Genomic DNA, 20,415 nt, shown 5'->3' with positions numbered 1-20,415 from the left:
CATAAACTTTCAAACTCTCATTCAGGGCTCGTTCCACAAGGTTTATAATCACAATTATCAACTGGGTGGTTCGAACACGGCTGACAGCAGTGTTATATCAGTATGATAAAACATTTATTTGTACTGCTCTAATTACGTTGGTAACCAGTTTACAATAGCAGTAAGCCACCTCGGGGGTTTGTGATGTGTGGCCAATAAACCACGGCTAAGGGCTGTGTTCAGGCACTCCGCGTTGCATTGTGGATAAGAACAGCCCATAGCCCTGGGATATTGGCCATTTACCACACCCCCTCGGGCCTTAGTGCCTAATTGTTTTGTTTAATTTTTTATTTAACCTTTATTTAACCAGGTAGGCTAGTTGTGAACAAGTTCTCATTTACAACTGCGACGTGGCCAAGATAAAGCCAAGCAGTTTGACACATACAACAACACAGAGTTACACATGGAATAAACAAACATAAAGTCAATAATACAGTAGAAACAAAGTCTATATACATTGTGTGCAAATGAGGTAAGATAAGGGAAGTAAGGCAATAAATAGGCCATGGTGGCAAAGTAATTACAATATAGCAATTAAACACTGGAGTGATAGATGTGCAGAAGATGAATGTGCAAGTAGAGATACTGGGGTGCAAAGGAGCAAGATAAATAAATAAATACAGTATGAGGATAAGGTAGTTGGATGGGCTATTTACAGATGGGCTATGTACAGGTGCAGTGATCTGTGAGCTGGTGCTCCTGTCTCACCTACTGTTTTAGCTACTGTTTTAGCTAGCTCTCCCAATTCAACACCTGTGATTACTGTATGCCTCGCTGTATGTCTCTCTCAAATGTCAATATGCCTTGTATACTGTTGTTCAGGTTAGTTATCATTGTTTTAGTTTACAATGGAGCCCCTAGTTCCACTCTTCATACCCCTGATACCTCCTTTGTCCCACCTCCCACACATGCGGTGACCTCACCCATTACAACCAGCATGTCCAGAGATACAACCTCTCTCATCATCACCCAGTGCCTGGGCTTACCTCCGCTGTACCCGCACCCCACCATACCCCTGTCTGCGCATTATGCCCTGAATATATTCTACCATGCCCAGAAATCTGCTCCTTATATTCTCTGTCCCCAACGCTCTAGGCGACCAGTTTTGATAGCCTTTAGCCGCACCCTCATACTACTCCTCCTCTGTTCCGCGGGTGATGTGGAGGTAAACCCAGGCCCTGCATGTCCCCAGGCACCCTCATTTGTTGACTTCTGTGATCGAAAAAGCCTTGGTTTCATGCATGTCAACATCAGAAGCGTCCGCCCTAAGTTTGTTTTACTCACTGCTTTAGCACACTCTGCTAACCCTGATGTCCTTGCCGTGTCTGAATCCTGGCTCAGGAAGGCCACCAAAAATTCTGAGATTTCCATACCCAACTATAACATCTTCCGTCAAGATAGAACTGCCAAGGGGGGAGGAGTTGCAGTCTACTGCAGAGATAGCCTGCAAAGTAATGTCATACTTTCCAGGTCCATACCCAAACAGTTCGAACTACTAATTTTGAAAATTACTCTCTCCAGAAATAAGTCTCTCACTGTTGCCGCCTGCTACCGACCCCCCTCAGCTCCCAGCTGTGCCCTGGACACCATTTGTGAATTGATCGCCCCCCATCTAGCTTCAGAGTTTGTTCTGTTAGGTGACCTAAACTGGGATATGCTTAACATCCCGGCAGTCCTACAATCTAAGCTAGATGCCCTCAATCTCACACAAATCATCAAGGAACCCACCAGGTACAACCCTAAATCTGTAAACAAGGGCACCCTCATAGACGTCATCCTGACCAACTGGCCCTCCAAATACACCTCTGCTGTCTTCAACCAGGATCTCAGCGATCACTGCCTCATTGCCTGTATCCGCTACGGAGCCGCAGTCAAACGACCACCCCTCATCACTGTCAAACGCTTCTTTAAAAGTAACTTCCTCACCATTTTAGATAAGCATGCTCCGTTCAAAAAATGCAGAACTAAGAACAGATATAGCCCTTGGTTCACTCCAGACCTGACTGCCCTCGACCAGCACAAAAACATCCTGTGGCGGACTGCAATAACATCGAATAGTCCCCGCGATATGCAACTGTTCAGGGAAGTCAGGAACCAATACACGCAGTCAGTCAGGAAAGCTAAGGCCAGCTTCTTCAGGCAGAAGTTTGCATCCTGTAGCTCCAACTCCAAAAAGTTCTGGGATACCGTGAAGTCCATGGAGAACAAGAGCACCTCCTCCCAGCTGCCCACTGCACTGAGGCTAGGTAACACGGTCGCCACCGATAAATCCATGATTATCGAAAACTTCAACAAGCATTTCTCAACAGCTGGCCATGCCTTCCGCCTGGCTATTCCAACCTCGGCCAACAGCTCCGCCCCCCCCCCCCGCTACTCGCCCAAGCCTCTCCAGGTTCTCCTTTACCCAAATCCAGATAGCAGATGTTCTGAAAGAGCTGCAAAACCTGGACCCGTACAAATCAGCTGGGCTTGACAATCTGGACCCTCTATTTCTGAAACTATCCGCCGCCATTGTCGCAACCCCTATTACCAGCCTGTTCAACCTCTCTTTCATATCGTCTGAGATCCCCAAGGATTGGAAAGCTGGACCCAAACTGTTACAGACCTATATCCATTCCTGCCCTGCCTATCTAAGGTCTTCGAAAACCAAGTCAACAGACAGGTCACTGACCATCTCGAATCCCACCGTACCTTCTCCGCTGTGCAATCTGGTTTCCGAGCCGGTCACGGGTGCACCTCAGCCACGCTCACGGTACTAAACGATATCATAACCGCCATCGATAAAAGACAGTACTGTGCAGCCGTCTTCATCGACCTTGCCAAGGCTTTCGACTCTGTCAATCACCATATTCTTATCGGCAGACTCAGTAGCCTCGGTTTTTCGGATGACTTCCTTGCCTGGTTCACCAATTACTTTGCAGACAAAGTTCAGTGTGTCAAATCGGAGGGCATGCTGTCCAGTCCTCTGGCAGTCTCTATGGGGGTGCCACAGGGTTCAATCCTCGGGCCGACTCTTTTCTCTGTATATATCAATGATGTTGCTCTTGCTGCGGGCGATTCCCTGATCCACCTCTACGCAGACAACACCATTCTATATACTTACGGCCCGTCCTTGGACACTGTGCTATCTAACCTCCAAACGAGCTTCAATGCCATACAACACTCCTTCCGTGGCCTCCAACTGCTCTTAAACGCTCGTAAAACCAAATGCATGCTTTTCAACCGTTCGCTGCCTGCACCCGCACGCCTGACCAGCATCACCACCCTGGATGGTTCCGACCTTGAATATGTGGACATCTATAAGTACCTAGGTGTCTGGCTAGACTGTAAACTCTCCTTCCAGACTCATATCAAACATCTCCAATCGAAAATCAAATCAAGAGTCGGCTTTCTATTCCGCAACAAAGCCTCCTTCACTCACGCCGCCAAACTTACCCTAGTAAAACTGACTATCCTACCGATCCTCGACTTCGGCAATGTCATCTACAAAATTGCTTCCAACACTCTACTCAGCAAACTGGATGCAGTTTATCACAGTGCCATCCGTTTTGTCACTAAAGCACCTTATACCACCCACCACTGCGACTTGTATGCTCTAGTCGGCTGGCCCTCGCTACATATTCGTCGCCAGACCCACTGGCTCCAGGTCATCTACAAGTCCATGCTAGGTAAAGCTCCGCCTTATCTCAGTTCACTGGTCACGATGGCAACACCCATCCGTAGCACGCGCTCCAGCAGGTGTATCTCACTGATCATCCCTAAAGCCAACACCTCATTTGGCCGCCTTTCGTTCCAGTTCTCTGCTGCCTGTGACTGGAACGAATTGCAAAAATCGCTGAAGTTGGAGACTTTTATCTCCCTCACCAACTTCAAACATCTGCTATCTGAGCAGCTAACCGATCGCTGCAGCTGTACATAGTCTATTGGTAAATAGCCCACCCATTTTTACCTACCTCATCCCCATACTGTTTTTATTTATTTACTTTTCTGCTCTTTTGCACACCAATATCTCTACCTGTACATGACCATCTGATCATTTATCACTCCAGTGTTAATCTGCAAAATTGTAATTATTCGCCTACCTCCTCATGCCTTTTGCACACAATGTATATAGACTCCCCTTTTTTTCCTACTGTGTTATTGACTTGTTAATTGTTTACTCCATGTGTAACTCTGTGTTGTCTGTTCACACTGCTATGCTTTATCTTGGCCAGGTCGCAGTTGCAAATGAGAACTTGTTCTCAACTAGCCTACCTGGTTAAATAAAGGTGAAATAAAAAAAATAAATAAATAAAAGTTAGTGAGGGAGATAATGAGTCTCCAGCTTCAGTGATTTTTGCAGTTCGTTCCAGTCGTTGGCAGCAGAGAACTGGAAGGAAAGGCAGGGCTTTACCTAGCAAAGACTTGTATATGACCTGGAGCCAGTGGGTTTGGCGACGAGTATGAAGCGAGGGCCAGCCAACGAGAGCATACAGGTCGCAGTGGTGGGTAGTACTGTATATAGGGCTTTGGTGACAAAACGGATGGCACTGTGATAGACTGCATCCAATTTGTTGAGTAGAGTGTTGGAGGCTATTTTTTTAATGACATCGCCGAAGTTGAGGATCAGTAGGATAGTCAGTTTTACGAGGGTATGTTTGGCAGCATGAGTGAAGGATGCTTTGTTGCGAATAGGCCGATTCTAGATTTAATTTTGGATTGGAGATGCTTAATGTGAGTCTGGAAGGAGAGTTTACAGTCTAACCAGACACCTAGGTACAGTTGAAGTCAGAAGTTTACATACACTTAGGTTGGACCTCAGAAAAACATTTGTAGACCTCCACAAGTCTGGTTCGTCCTTGGGAGCAATTTCCAAATGCCTGAAGGTACCACGTTCATCTGTACAAACAATAGTATGCAAGTATAAATAGCATGGGACCACGCAGCCGCCATACCGCACAGGAAGGAGACGCGTTCTGTCTCCTAGAGATTAATGTATTTTGGTGCGAAAAGTGCAAATCAATCCCAGAACAACAGCAAAGGACCTTGTGAAGATGCTGGAGGAAACAGGTACAAAAGTATCAATATCCACAGTAAAACGAGTCCTATATCGACTTAACCTGAAAGGCCGCTCAGCAAGGAAGAAGCCACTGCTCCAAAACCGCCATAAAAAAGCCAAACTACGGTTCGCAACTGCACATGGGGAAAAAAAGGTACTTTTTTGAGAAATGTCCTCTGGTCTGATGAAAGAAAAATAGGACTGTTTGGCCATAATGACCATCGTTATGTTGGGAGGAAAAAGGGGGAGGCTTGCAAGCCCAAGAACACCATCTGAACCGTAAAGCACGGGGGTGGTAGCATCATGTTGTGGGGGTGCTTTCCTGTAGGAGGGACTGGTGCACTTAATAAAATAGATGGCATCATTAGCAAGGAAAATTATGTGGATATACTGAAGCAACATCTCAAGACTGTAACAGCGTTCGTCTGTTGAAGGAGAGTCGGACCAAAATGCAGCGTGGTGGTTACTCATGTTCTTTAATGAAAAGATAGCGATACATGAAATAACTAAATAAATACAAAAACAACAAACGAAACGTGAAAACCTAATTACAGCCTATCTGGTGAACACTACACAGAGACAGGAACAATCACCCACAAAATACACAGTAAAACCCAGGCTACCTAAATATGGTTCCCAATCAGAGACAACATGAATCACCTGACTCTGATTGAGAACCACCTCAGGCAGCCAAGCCTATGCTAGACACACCCCTAATTAGCCACAATCCCAATGCCTACAAAAACCCCAATACGACAACACAATAAACCCATGTCACACCCTGGCCTGAACAAATAATTAAAGAAAACACAAAATACTAAGACCAAGGCGTGACAAAGACCACAGTCAGGAAGTTATAGCTTGGTCGCAAATGGGTCTTCCAAATGAACAATGACCCCAAGCATACTTCCAAAGTTGTGGCAAAATGGTTTAAGGACAACAAAGTCAAGGTATTTGAGTGGCCATCACAAAGCCCTGACCTCAATCCTATAGAACATTTGTGGGCAGAACCATAAAGGCGTGTGTGAGCAAGGAGGCCTACAAACTTGACTCAGTTACACCAGCTCCTTCAGGAGGAATGGGCCACAATTCACCCAACTTATTCTGGGAAGCTTCTGGAAGGCTACCAGAAACGTTTGACCCAAGTTAAACAGTTTAAACGCAATGCTACCAAATACTAATTTAGTGTATTTTAACTTCTGACTCACTGGGAATGTGATGAAATAAATAAAAGCTGAAATAAATCTTCTCTCTACTATTATTCTAACATTTCACATTCTTGAAATGAAGTGTTGATCCTAACTGACCTAAAACAGTGAATTTTTACTAGGATTAAATGTCAGGAATTGTGAAAAACTGAGTTTAAATGTATCTGGCTAAGGTGTATGTAAACTTCCAACTTCAACTGTATTTGTAGTTGTCTACATATTCTGAGTCAGAACCGAGTAGTGATGCTGGATGGGCGGGCAGGTGCAGGCAGCGATCGGTTGAAGAGCTTGCATTTAGTTTTATTTGCATTTAAGAGCAGTTGGAGGCCACGGAAGGAGAGTTGTATTTCATTGAAGCTCGTCTGGAGGTTAGTTAACACAGTGTCCAAAGATCCAAGGGATGGGTCTAATTCTGAATGTTAATTGGTTAAAACCGCATTCCAGCTGGCGTCTTTTCCACAAGTTACCACCTGCTAAATCTATGATGTTAATGTCTATTTACTCTGTTTCATCTGACTGCGCAATCCACTGTCTCGTCAAGTTATGAACTTGATCTCCACTACAGAAAGCACCTAGACATTGTTTCACATTTCTTTTGGACTAACATTTTGTTTTCAACATCGGAGATTTGTATAAACCTTGCTATCTGTCTCCGACATTTGCAACATTGTTTAAATATTCAAATTCAATCTCCAGCTGTGCCATAGTAATGAACGTGTGGCGGTTGGGACGAAGCAGGCAGTGTTTCTCAGCCAGTCGAAATCATGAATCAGCTGGCTTCATTTTTTAGGATATATAGGAACATGTCAATTCGGGAAAAAAAAAGTTAAAACGAAGTACAGCTAGTTTGCATTCTTTCCTTTGCATCAGTTTGAAGTGATTGTGTTAGCTTTGTTGTTGGCTAGCTCCTACAAACAAGTGTCCTGACGAGTGAGCACATTTTCTATGCCATGCGAAATCTCGCCTCATTAGCTCATTGTTATGGATGTTTCCAAATAAACTCAATAAGCAATAAGCAAAAAAAGAAATGTCCTCTCACTGTCAACATCATTTACTTTCAACAAACGTAACATGTGTAAATCTTTGTATGAACATAAGATTCAACAACTGAGACATAAACTGAACAAGTTCCACAGGCATGTGACTAACAGAAATGGAATAATGTGTCCCTGAACAAAGGGAGGGTCAAAATCAAAAGTAACAGTCAGTATCTGGTGTGGCCACCAGCTGCATTAAGTACTGCAGTGCATATTCTCCTCATGGACTGCACCAGATTTGCCAATTCTTGCTATGAGATGTTACCCCACTCTTCCACCAAGGCACCTGCAATTCCCCGGACATTTCTGGTGGGAACGTGCCCTAGCCCTCACCCTCACCCAGACCTGCTCAATGGTATTGAGATCCGGGCTCTTCGCTGGCCATGGCAGAACACTGACATTCCTGTTTTGCAGGAAATCACGCACAGAACGAGCAGTATGGCTGGTGGCATTGTCATGCTGGAGGGTCATGTCAGGATGAGCCTGCAGGAAGGATACCACATGAGGGATGAGGATGTCTTTCCTGTAACGCACAGCGTTGAGATTGCCTGCAGTCCAATGATGCTGTGACACACCGCCCCAGACCATGACGGACCCTCCACCTCCAAATCGATCCCGCTCCAGAGTACATGCCTCGGTGTAATGCTCATTCCTTCAACGATAAACGCGAATCCGACCATCACCCCTGGGGAGGCAAAACTGTGACTCATCAGTGAAGAGCACTTTTTGCCAGTCCTGTCTGGTCCAGCGACGGTGGGTTTGTGCCCATAGGCGACGTTGTTGCCAGTGATGTCTGGTGAGGACCTGCCTTACAACAGGCCTACAAGCCCCTCAGTCCAGCCTCTCTCAGCCTATTGCGGACAGTCTGAGCACAGATGGAGGGATTGTGTGTCCCTGGTGTAACTCGGGCAGTTGTTGTTGCCATCCTGTACCTGTCCCGCAGATGTAATGTTCGGATGTACCGATCCTGTGCAGGTGTTGCTACATGTGGTCTGCCACTGCGAGGGCGATCAGCTGTCCGTCCAGTCTCCCTTTAGCCCTGTCTTAGGCGTCTCACAGTACGGACATTGCAATTTATTGCCGTGGCCTCATCTGCAGTCCTCATGCCTCCTTGCAGCATGCCTAAGGCACGTTCACACAGATGAGCAGGGACCCTGGGCATCTTTTTTTGGTGTTTTTCAGAGTCAGTAGAAAGGCCTCTTTAGTGTCCTAAGTTTTCATAACTGTGACCTTAATTGCCTACCGTCTGTCAGCTGTTAGTGTCTTAACGACCATTCCACAGGTGCATGTTCATTAATTGTTTATGGTTCATTGAACAAGCATGGGAAAGTGTTTAAACCCTTTACAATGAAGATCTGTGAAGTTATTTGGATTTTTACGAATTGTCTTTGAAAGACAGGGTCCTGAAAAAGGGATGTTTCTTTTTTGGCTGAGTTTACATGTACCTAGAAAATAGTCAGTGGTGGAAAAAGTACCCAATTGTCATACTAGAGTAAAAGTAAAGATGCCTTAATAGAAAGTTACTCAAGTAAAGGTGAGCCTCCCAGTAAAATATTACTTCAGTAAAAGTCAAAGTATTTGGTTTTAAATATACTTAAGTATCAAAAGTAAATGTAATTGCAAAAAATATACTTATGTATCAAAAGTACAATTATAAATAATTTCAAATAACTTTTATTAGGCAATTCAAACAGCACAATTTTCTTGTTTTTTAAATTAAATGATAGTCAAGGGCACACTCCAACACTCAGACAATTTACAAATGAAGCATTTGTGTTTAGTGAGTCTGCCACGTCAGAAGCCGTAGGGATGACCAGGGATGTTCTCTTGATAAGTGTGTGAATTTAACCATTTTCCTGTCCTGTTAAGCATTCAAAATGTAACAAGTACTTTTGAGTGTCAGGGGAAATTAATGGAGTAAAAAGTACATTATTATCTTTAGGAATGTAGTGGAGTAAAAGTAAAAGTTGTACAAAAAAATGTAATAGTAAAGTACAGATACCCCCCAAAATGACTTAAGTAGTACTTTAAAGTATATTTACTTAAGTACTTTACACCACTAATAGTTTTCCACTGACCCAGTTTCTCTATAGTGATAGGTGTACAGTATGAGGGGAGATGCAGCAGGTAGCTTGCATACCTTCCAAGCCTCTGATAATAGTTCAGCTAATCCTCAGGCACGTGTGGGCAGAGGAGATATGGAGAGAGGCGGTGTGTGTGTTTGTGTGTCAAGGCAAAAGAATGCCTCTTCTAAGAACTAGAGGAACAAAATGAGAGCAGGAATGGCATGCAGGCTTAACTCCGTCCGCCTGACTCGTGCTGGAGCCAGGTAGAACACACACACTTCCCCAATTATGATATAAATCAACTGTAATATATTTTTTATAAACACACATGTAGAGATGTAGGATCTTAATTTGATCAGGAAAAATAGATGAGCTTCATGATTTACATAAATGCACTGAAAACCCACACTAACACACATTTATATGAACAGTATTGCACTTCTCATGTACCCTACTTTTGGCCAGCTAACAGCCTAACCACTGATCAAGCAACATTATGGACTAAATGTTCAAATCCTGTTACAACGGGAATATTTTGCTACGACCATACAGTTCCAATTAAGATCCTACATTAATATCCTACATTAAGATCCTACATTTTGCTGCGAAGAGACAGAATCAATAGATCATTTATTCTGGTATTGCCCCTATGTAGCTTGTTTCTGGTCACAGGTTCAGGAATGGTTAAAAAAATCCCAACATTCACTTAAAATGAACATTACAATTTTATTTATTTATTTAACCTTTATTTATACAGGTTTTTCTCATTGAGATAATGTCTTTTTTTCAAGAGAGACCTGGTCCAATAGCAGCAGGGGGAACAACGTTTCAGACAGAACAACTTACATACACTAACACAACATTATACAAAACTATAAACAACAAACGAACACTACAAATACCAGTGTTGGGCGATTTGGAAAGCCATAGTCAGTCAATAAATAACTTTTCCTAAAAGTATTATCTCACAATCTGTTGATAATTTACGATTTGAAAGGTTAAAAAATGTTGTAAAACATCACCGTACAATTGAAAAATATATGGCACATGGAAACCAAATGAGGGTTGTCTATTGTGATAGGTGGGATGGTCTGAGAGGGTGGTCTATGGTGATAGATGGGATGGGCTGAGAGTGACTGAGGGGCGGGATTAAAGAGCTGAGGTCTATGGTGATAGGTGGGATGGGCTGAGAGTGACTGAGGGGCGGGATTAAAGAGCTTATGTTTGGTCATGTATTTCTGTTATGTGGCTGCTTTATATAAAAGTACCATGAATGTAAAATGTACGTTTGTAAATGTAGCAAAAAATCTGTAAAAAAACGAAAATATTTGTCCTCCGTGGATTGGTTAACAAAAATAATTTAAAAAGATCCTACATCTGAACAGTACATACACACACAACAGAAGGTGCATGAAGATGTAATTGTGTGTAAGGTCAAGTGTAATTTTGATCTAGGATAGGCAATAGGTCTTTCTATTGTCAGTGCCACTAGGGCGCGTGTGTTAATATTCACTCAAGATCGCAATGACGACCCTGGTCCTCAGGCTACAGTCTGGCACCCCTGGGCCCTCACCCTTCTGAGGGCCTGTCTTGATACATGAGTGTTTGTTGGATGCTGTTCTTGGCCCTCTTCTCTATCCTCTGGCTTGCGTTGGCCAAACCTGACCACACTTCTATTTCTGGCCCTTTGAAAATAACTGAATGGAGTGTTGTGGTGGATTGTTGTGTTCTACCACAAGGTTAATGCAGGGAAAGCACAGTCACCGGGATGGAATTTGTAACGTGCGTGTGTGTCTGTGTTACTTTATCACAGACTAATTAGCCCATTACATTATCATTACGTGTGCTTCTTGACTCCACGTAATAGCAGACAGCAGTCTGGCCTGGGGTCTACAGTACAATATGTCCCTGATGTTATCTCATGACATTAAGTATCCATTCAGTATATCGTGTCACTTCAGTCACTGGTGCTCAGCTGTCAAACTATTTTATAGAAATATTAAAATTAGATTTCTTTGTTCTTTAACCTAAAATGCTTCTCTCTCCCTCTTTCTCTCTCCTCTCCTCTCTCTCTCTCTGTCTCTCTGTGTCTGTAGCTGGCTGACTTTGGCCTGTCCAACCGCTTTAAGAAGGACAATTTGCTCCAGACGTACTGTGGGAGTCCTCTCTACGCCTCCCCAGAGATAGTCAAGGGACTGCCCTATCATGGCCCAGAGGTAAGAGGACAACACACACACACACACACACACACACACACACACACACACACACACACCCTTACACCGTTTCCCTGTGTTTCTCCTGGGTCTGTGTCAGGTGGACTGCTGGGCTATGGGAGTCTTGCTGTATGCGCTGGTGTACGGCAGTATGCCGTTTGACGGGGCTAGCTACAGAGCGCTCACAGAGCAGATCAGCCAGGGACGCTACCGCAGACCAAATCCTCCCTCAGGTAAGCCTACACATCACCTGCAGTCTCACAAGGAACTGTAAACCTGTTAGTCCATGACTGTCCTGTAAACCGTTTTATTGTACTGAGCCCTGCCTGTGTCTGTCCCCTCCACACAGACGCCTGTGCCCTGATTGACTGGCTGCTGACGGTGCGTGTAGAGGAGAGGGCCACGGTGGAGGACATAGCCAACCACTGGTGGGTCAACTGGGGCTATGAGGACAGTGTATGTGACTGCCCCTCATCCCCCCACCAGGACTGCCCCTCCCCGCTGCTCGCCCGCTACATAGACTGGCAGAACCGGGTTGCCACGGCAACCAGTTGCCCGAGCTCTGACCCTTCCGCTCACCCTCACCCGTTCTACTTCAGCTTCCCCCTGAAGGGTGATCGCGGGGGAGGGGTGAGGTCGAGGGGGGAGAGGTCAAGTTTAAGGAAGTCGCGTAAGGTGAACACTATCCCCCAGAATGCACTGGGAGCATGTAGTCCAGTTTGTACGACAACTGCCATCAACACCACCACCACCACCGCCGCCTCCATTTCCTCTTCCTCCATAGGCCAGGTCGAGAGGAAGAAACCAAAGGGGATTCTGAAACCCCAGCGGAGCTTTGATTCAACCTTCCTGCCCCCTCCTAGAGTGATGGGTGAGAACTCCTCCGCCAAGCCCTGCAACCTGCCTCCCCAGCCCCACAGAGCTCACACACACACTCACTCACACAGTGATGGTCTGTCCACAAGCCTGCCTGCCCCCTCTATGTTCTCCCATTCCTCCTCCAAGATGCCCAAGAAGGGGATCCTAAAGAACCTGTATGGTGGTGAGTCAGGGTACTGCTCATCCCCAGAGAGAGGTATGTCTGGAGCGGGCACAGGAGTAGGAGGTAGAGGGGTTGATGGAGATATGTGCTGCTCTTACGATCCCCACTCCCCCTCCCCCAGCTCAGAGCACAGTCCAACGATGAGGACGGAAGCAGTGAGAAGGAGGAAAGGCATTCTAAAGCGCAACGGCAAGTTCTCACACAGCCTGGACCTCCCTGATGCCCTTCATCCCTCCTTATCCTCAGCTCTGGCCCATTTCCCTGAGGCACTACACCAGCTCCATCAGGCCTCCGGGGGCAGCAGACCCCCCAGCGTGGTGAGTGAGGACAGCCTCCTCTCCTCCGATTCTTTTGACCTGCTGGACCTCAGCACCCAATCACGCCGCAGGATCTTCTCCCGGGGCACCCAAAGCAGTGCTTGCAGCTCAGAAGAGGAACTCGAGGACCCGGTAGCAAGGGCGGCAGACGGGATTGGATTAGGAAGAGGGCGGGGCAGAGAGGAGGAAGATGAGATGTCATTGGAGGAGAGACAGGAGATGCTAAGATAAGATAAAGGTTGCGTTCCCCTGCTCAACCAATGGTTGCGTGCCACATCATCGACTGTCCCGTCGGGCACCAGATTGCTATAACATATGATGTGGGTAGCTGATACATAAAATACCTATCCAGGTGTTGTAAGATCTGGCATGCGTCATTAACTCCTGGGTAGAGCAATGTGCCCACAATATGATAAGCCCAAGAGATGACTGGATGCTTGTAATATCAGTTACTGGTGATATCTGATAGGCCCAAATTACTGACAGACTTTGTCTTTGCTAACCACATGACAAATAACAATAAAGAATTCAGCGGAAGCACCTAGTCATACAACCTGCAGTGATCGTATGTTGAAGGAAAGTCATCAAGAAATTGTTCATTTCATCAAGATCAGTTACTGATTGGAATGGATTGAGTCTGCTGTCCTAGTGATGGGATAAAACACCTTTGGACTCTTTAACTGTGTGAATGAAGCCATCGCTGACTTTAAGGACTCCTATGTGAACTAACAAAACACTGTACAGGAGACCACATGGCATTCCCAATCTGGCCCTCATACCATCATGGCCATCTAATCATCCCCTACTTCCAGTTGGATCATTCATCCCCCCTCCTCTCCCCTGTAACTATTCCCCAGGTCGTTGTTGTAAATGAGAATGTGTTCAGTCAACTTACTTGGTAAGATAAGGGTAAAAAATAAAATCCTGTGGACACGAAGCTAATGTGCAATGTTAAGACATAGTTCAAATTGTTCCTTTAATTCAAGCATGCTGTTTGCAGCATCAGACTTGAGTTGTTTGATTCCTGCATGGGCCAAATATACTGTATAATATACCCATTTTATGTGTTAATTCTAAGTCACTTTGGTTAAAACAATGATCTAAATGTCTGTACAGTGTATGTCTTTGACTGGGGTGAAACCAAATGGTGTCAACGTGGATGTGTTATCTCTGTGCCACAAGACATGTAATATTACTCTTATTTCATCTGATTTCACCGACAACATGAGTCTTCAGATATATATATATATATATATATATGATCTCTAAGGTCACAAGAGGCTGACTGATGGCATTTTACCATGGAATGTGATCTTATGGTCAAACAGACTGGAAGATTGAATGAGACTTTGAGGATTTTAAATCTGGGATCTGTGCGCTGGAAAAGTGAACGGGTATGTGATTACATTTGACTGGGAGGCAAGGAGGTAGTTACATAAAGTATTATTGCTTTGGTTTTTGGATTGGTTCAACCGTTTTAGTACGGTGAAAGAAAAAATAAATACAAGAAATGATGAAAATGAATACTTTTTTTCTGGAAATAGGCCTAATGTTTTCTGCTGTCTCACTTCCTTCAGAATGAGCAACGACCAAAAAGCACATTCGTTTATCATAAATTGCAGGAAGTGTTTGAGGTATTAATAACTTGACTGATTTGTGTCCCTGGCACTTTCACAGATGTCTGGAGGTCTAGAAATAAGATGCTGAGAAAACATTGTGAGCCAATGGAGATGACAGATTAAACAAGCATATACTGGATACAAAAATAGGAGCTTTTTAAAATACAATCATGATAGTGATTATAAAACGCCTGTCTAATACCGAACATCCATTTTCAGACACTTCTCTGGTCTCTGCAGTGGAGAGGCCTTTTCCCTGGGTTGACCATAAGTAGGGGAACATCAGGGAGAACAGAGCGTTGTGTTTATAATGTGCCATTAGTGGTTGTTTTTGATCGATAGCAGAAACCCCATTCTGTCCCTCTACACAAAGACATATTTACTCTAAAGTCCATTTCCATGTTCTGTTCATTTGCTATGATTAGAAACCATCTGAAGTAGTGCACTCTACTGACTGGAGTCACAAACAGAAAATGACTGATGCCTTGCCTCTCTGTTGCAAATGCTGTCCATACCACAATCCCCTCTATGGAGCGAATCTAGGTCATAGTCCAGCCAAACCCTCACCATGTCACCTCATGCCATCAGAATGACTGACCCAAAGGCAGCCATTTTAATCTCAGGTTGACTCTAGTGTTTTTGTTATCCGCATCAGAAAAGGATGGGGTTATTTAAATGGCTAATCCTATTCTTTTCAGGGAGACTTGATGATGTCATGGCTCAGGCAACACTAAACTAACATTTACCCAAGAATGGGAGTAAGAATAACATTCAGCTAAGCAACACAGAACATCTGAATAATGGATTGTATGCAGTGAGAGTAATTTGTCCCTCTCTTTAGTATCATCGTCAAGAATCTTTTCCATTAACTTTGGAGCAGTGTGTTTATCTACTTGATACGTACAGTGCGTTGCAAAAGTATTCACCCACTTGGCGTTTTTCCTCTTTTGTTGCATTATACAACCTGTAATTTAAACTGATTTTTATTTGGATTTCATGTAATGGACATACACAAAATAGTGTATGAAAAAAATGACTTGTTTTAAAAAATTGTTTAAAAAAATCAAATCAAATAAAACTTGAAAAGTGGTGCGTGTAAATGTACTCACCCCCTTTCACATGATCTGTCTAATGATCTCAGTGTATAGATACATCCACAGAAATACATCCACAGGTACACCTCCAATTGACTCAAATGATGTCAATTAGCCGATCAGAAGCTTCTATAGCCAGGTACACTGGACCATTTTTGGATTGAACAGAACACCAACATCCTTCATTAAACACGTCAGTGACATGTTAGGGGACGTTAGTTGACGGAGTAGACGTCCAATCACAAACACTGCAGGCTGAGGTTGACTTGTGTACATAACGTGAATATATAACTCAACCTCGGCTTGCAGTGTATGTGAGTGGAAGTCCACTCCGTCAACTGACGTGTTTAATGAAGGATGGAGTCCAGGCTGAGGTTGTTGTTGACAACCTTTCAAAATAGCTCTTGACTTCACATCAGGACAGAGCCATAACGTTACGTAACATCCCCCTTTAAAATGTTGAGTTCATGTTCAGCTGACAGCTACAATGAGTAGTGGCATCAACAGTCATTGACCATGGAACTCTAACTATGCAATGGTCCTTCAATGTTCCTGTCTCCAGGGCCATATTTCCATTACACATCATTATTTAGGAAAACCTTTGGACCCAAAACCACACATAGAAGCATAGCCACAGTTTGTCCTTTCCAAACATTAAAAAGGATTCAAACTGCTTCCTTTGAGAAATTAGACTTAGGGCGATGAAAAAAATGATAATAATTCAGGAACATACACGGGAACATGCAGAGATTGTCTAATTTCCAGGGGTATGGCTATTCATGTCTGAACTGTGGCAAATGCCAGATTTTGCACCATTTTACAGTTTCTGACCAAAGTCCTAAATCTGGCAACTTTGACAGTGTATGGAATCAGGGTAAATAGTTTAAACCCCTTTGTCTTTGGTGATTGCCAAGTCTTGAGGTCAGATCATTGTATTGGACTGAAGTGGTTCTGTTAGGTTAGTGTTAAGACATAGACAAACACACTATCCAGGATACACTTCCACACTCCATCCCCCAGGGGGCAGCAGCAACCTTGTCCAAATACTGAGCCTGGTTGATAAGCACATCATGTGTAGCCAATTAGGGGGATTGTTAGTGAGTGTCCCAGCTGGTAAGCCGTAAGGCTGCAGGTTTTATTTGGTGGTCATGAGACCTTTTGGGGGGTTTTGAGTCTTTAGTTTGGGGCATGCCTGAATTTTTCAGTTTTTGGAAGTTTATTTTCATCACCATCTGAAGAAAAAATACTCTGCTTGGCCTGGCCGACTAAGAGGTCAATACGGAGCTGGCCCTGAACTCAGTAAGTTGCTGTCTCCCTGGGAACATGTACATTCAACACCTATGCGCATATGCTGATTTCTCACATAAATACACACATCCATTCAGGTTACAGACCAGTTAACTAGACCGTAGACCCCTAGACATAACAAGTCAGGTTACAGACCAGTTAACTAGACCTTAGGCCCCTAGACATAACAAGTCAGGTTAAAGACCAGTTAACTAGACCTAAGACCCCTAGAATTAACAAGTCAGGTTCCAGACCACTTAACTAGACCTAAGACCCCTAGACTTAACGAGTGCAGCAAAATCAGTAGGCTAGTTATGAGTTTCGTAACACAATCACAATCTGGGTTTCTAGGCCTGAGGAGATCATCTTTGTGGAAGCCTGACTCTGTTTGTGTTGCTTTGCAACTGAAATGTCACGTGATCTTATATTTTTATGTTTTCCGTTTATTAATCAGTCAATCCGTTTGTCCATTTTTCATAGGTCTTTAAGGTATGAGCATCAGCTAAATGCATTTCACACAAATTTGATGAAGACTAACAGCCCAAGTAGTAAGTAACAGAACGTGCCAAGTAATAACACGTGTCAATTTGGTACCACTGGCACAGAACCAGTGGTGGAAAAAGTACCCAAATGTCATACTAGAGTAAAAGTATAGATACCTTAATAGAAAGTTACTCAAGTAAAAGTGAAAGTCACCCAGAAAAATACTTAAATATCAAAAGTAAATGTAACATACTTACAGAAGTATCAAAAGTAAAAGTATAAATCATTTAAAATTCCTTATATTGAGCAAGCAGGCAGCACCATTTTCTTGCTTTTAAAATGTATGGATAGCCAGGGTCACACTCCAACACTCAGACATTATTTACAAAAGATGCATTTGTGTTTAGTGAGCCCGCCAGGCCAGGCGCAGTAGGGATGACCACATGTTCTCTTTATAAGTGTGTGAATTTGACAATTGTCCTGTCCTAAGCATTCAAAATGTAACAAGTACATCTCCTTCGGGGATGGAATCCTGCCGAGCACCGGCCAGCCGGCTGTGGAGAGCTGACACAGTGGCGAAACTTCCACCAGACCAGCGTGGTGTCCGGCTTCTGGAAGAAAAAGGAAAAGTAGGCGGTCGTGGGTTCCCCAGTAGCTTATGTAGGTTTGCTACTTGCTTGCTAAGAGTCGCTCCTGTAGTCCTCCGCAAGCAAGCAGTTGCTACATTGAAAGTCAGCACAGTCCAGGAACAAAGCAAAGTAAACACAGCTCCTGCAGCGCTGGAAACGTTCAACAGTGGCCACCATTTGAGACCGCCGAGCCAGCTAGGCTAACTGGGCTTTCATGTCTCTCACACTACGCGGAATCGGTCAGGTTCCCGGGACAGATAGTAGCGCTCACAGCAATAGCCCAACAGAGCCGAAATAAAATACAATATATGAAAACACTGTCAGCTTTTAAACCGAGGTCTTTACTTCAGGTTTCATCGTTCAACAACAACAAACATATGTTGTATGTGTATGCATGCGTACCTACAGTGCATTCGGAAAGTATTCAGACCCCTTGACTATTTTCACATTTTGTTATGTTACAGCCTTATTCAAAATGTTTTGTTTAAAAAAAAATCCTCATCAGTCGACACACAAAACCTCATAATGACAAAGCGAAAACATGCTTTATAGACATGTTTGAAAATCTATAAAAAATGAAAAAACAGAAATACCTTTAACATTAGTATTCAGACCCTTTGCTATGAGTCTCTAAATTGAGCTTAGGTGCACCCTGTTTTCATTGATCATCCTTGACATGTTTCTACAACTTGTTTGGAGTCCACCTGTGGTAAATTCAATTGATTGGACATGATTTGGAAAGGCACACACCTGTCTATATAAGGTCCCACAGTTATCAGTGCATATCAGAGCAAAAACCAAGCCATGAGGTCGAAGGAATTGTCTGTAGAACTCCTGGACAGGATTGTGTCGAGGCACAGATCTGAGGAAGGGTAACAAAACATTTAAACAGCATTGAAGGTCCCCAAGAACACAGTGGCCTCCATCATTCTTAAATGGAAGAAGTTTGGAACCACCAAGACTCTTCCTAGAGCTGGCCTCCCGGCCAAACTGAGCAATCGGGCGAGAAGGGCAATGGTCAGGGGGGTGACCAAGAAGCCGATGGTCACTCTGACAGAGCTCCAGAGTTCCTCTGTGGAGATGGGAGAACCTTCCAGAAGGACAACCATCTCTGAGGCACTCCACCAATCAGGCCTTAATGGTAGAGTGACCAGACGGAAGTCACACCAGACGGAAGTTTGCCAAAAGGCACTTAAAGGACTAAATGCCAAGAGTCACGTCTGGAGGACCCTAGCACCATCCCTACGGTGAAGCATGGTGGTGGCAGCATCATGCTGTGGAGATGTTTTTCAGCGTCAGGGACTGGGAGATGATGAACGGAGGAAAGTACAGGAGATCCTTGATGAAAACCTGCTACAGAGCACACAGAACCTTAGACTGGGGCGAAGCTTCACCTTCCAACAGGACAACGGCCCTAAGCACACAGCCAAGACAGCGCAGGAGTGGCTGTACTTGGACTTGAACCCCGATCGAACATCTCTGGAGAGACTTTAAAAATAGCTGTGCAGCGACGCTCCCCATCCAACCTGAAAGAGCTTGAGAGGATCTGCAGAGAAGAATGGGAGAAACTCCCCGAATACAGGTGTGCCAAGCCTGTAGCGTAATCGCTGCCAAAGGTGCTTTAACAAAGTACTGAGTGAAGGGTCTGAATACTTATGTAAATGTGATATTTCAGTCGATTTTTTAAAGAAATGTGCAAATAATTATAAAAACCTGTTTTTGCTTTGTCATTCAAATCAAATCACATTTTATTAGTCACATGCGCCTAATACAACAGGTGTAGACCTTACAGTGAAATGCTTACTTACAAGCCCTTAACCAACAATGCAGTTTAAAAAATATGAATAAGAAATTAAATAACAAGTAATTAAAGAGCAGCAGTAAAATAACAATAGTGAGACTATATACAGATATACAGGTGGTACTGGTACAAAGTCAATGTGCGGGGGCACCGGTTAGTTGATGTAATTGAGGTAATATGTACATGTAGGTAGAGTTATTAAAGTGACTATGTATAGATAATAACAGAGAGTGGCAGTGGTGTAAAAGGGGGAGGGGGCAATGCAAATAGTCTGGGTAGCCATTTGATTAGATGTTCAGGAGTCTTCTGGCTTTGGGGTAGAAGCTGTTTAGACCTAGACTTGGTGCTCCGGTACCGCTTGCTGTGTGGTAGCAGAGAGAACAATCTATGACTAGGGTGGCTGGAGTCTTTGCTATTTTTAGGGCCGTCCTCTGACTCTCCATGGTATAGAGGTCCTGGATGGCAGGAAGCTTGGTCACAGTTATACCCATTATGGAGTATTGTGTATAGATTGAGGAGGGGGGAAACGATTTAAGCGA

General features: G+C 44.0%; 1 protein-coding gene across 1 annotated transcript in view; it reads left to right on the top strand.

The window, feature by feature from the left end:
- The window catches only part of LOC112222325 (NUAK family SNF1-like kinase 1), a 57,212-nt gene extending 41,516 nt beyond the window's left edge, over nt 1-15,696 (top strand). The window contains exons 5-7 of the mRNA XM_024385108.2: nt 11,485-11,604; nt 11,705-11,837; nt 11,954-15,696. Coding sequence (XP_024240876.1) covers nt 11,485-11,604; nt 11,705-11,837; nt 11,954-13,194 — 1,494 coding nt within the window. The 3' untranslated portion in view covers nt 13,195-15,696. The remainder of the gene's footprint in view (nt 1-11,484; nt 11,605-11,704; nt 11,838-11,953) is intronic.
- The last annotated feature ends 4,719 nt before the right edge of the window (nt 15,697-20,415 follow it).

This window comes from Oncorhynchus tshawytscha, linkage group LG22, assembly GCF_018296145.1.
Source record: "Oncorhynchus tshawytscha isolate Ot180627B linkage group LG22, Otsh_v2.0, whole genome shotgun sequence".
Taxonomy (NCBI): domain Eukaryota; kingdom Metazoa; phylum Chordata; class Actinopteri; order Salmoniformes; family Salmonidae; genus Oncorhynchus; species Oncorhynchus tshawytscha.
The sequence above is the reverse complement of the archived record's forward strand: the minus strand, read 5'-3'. Positions and strand labels throughout refer to the sequence as shown.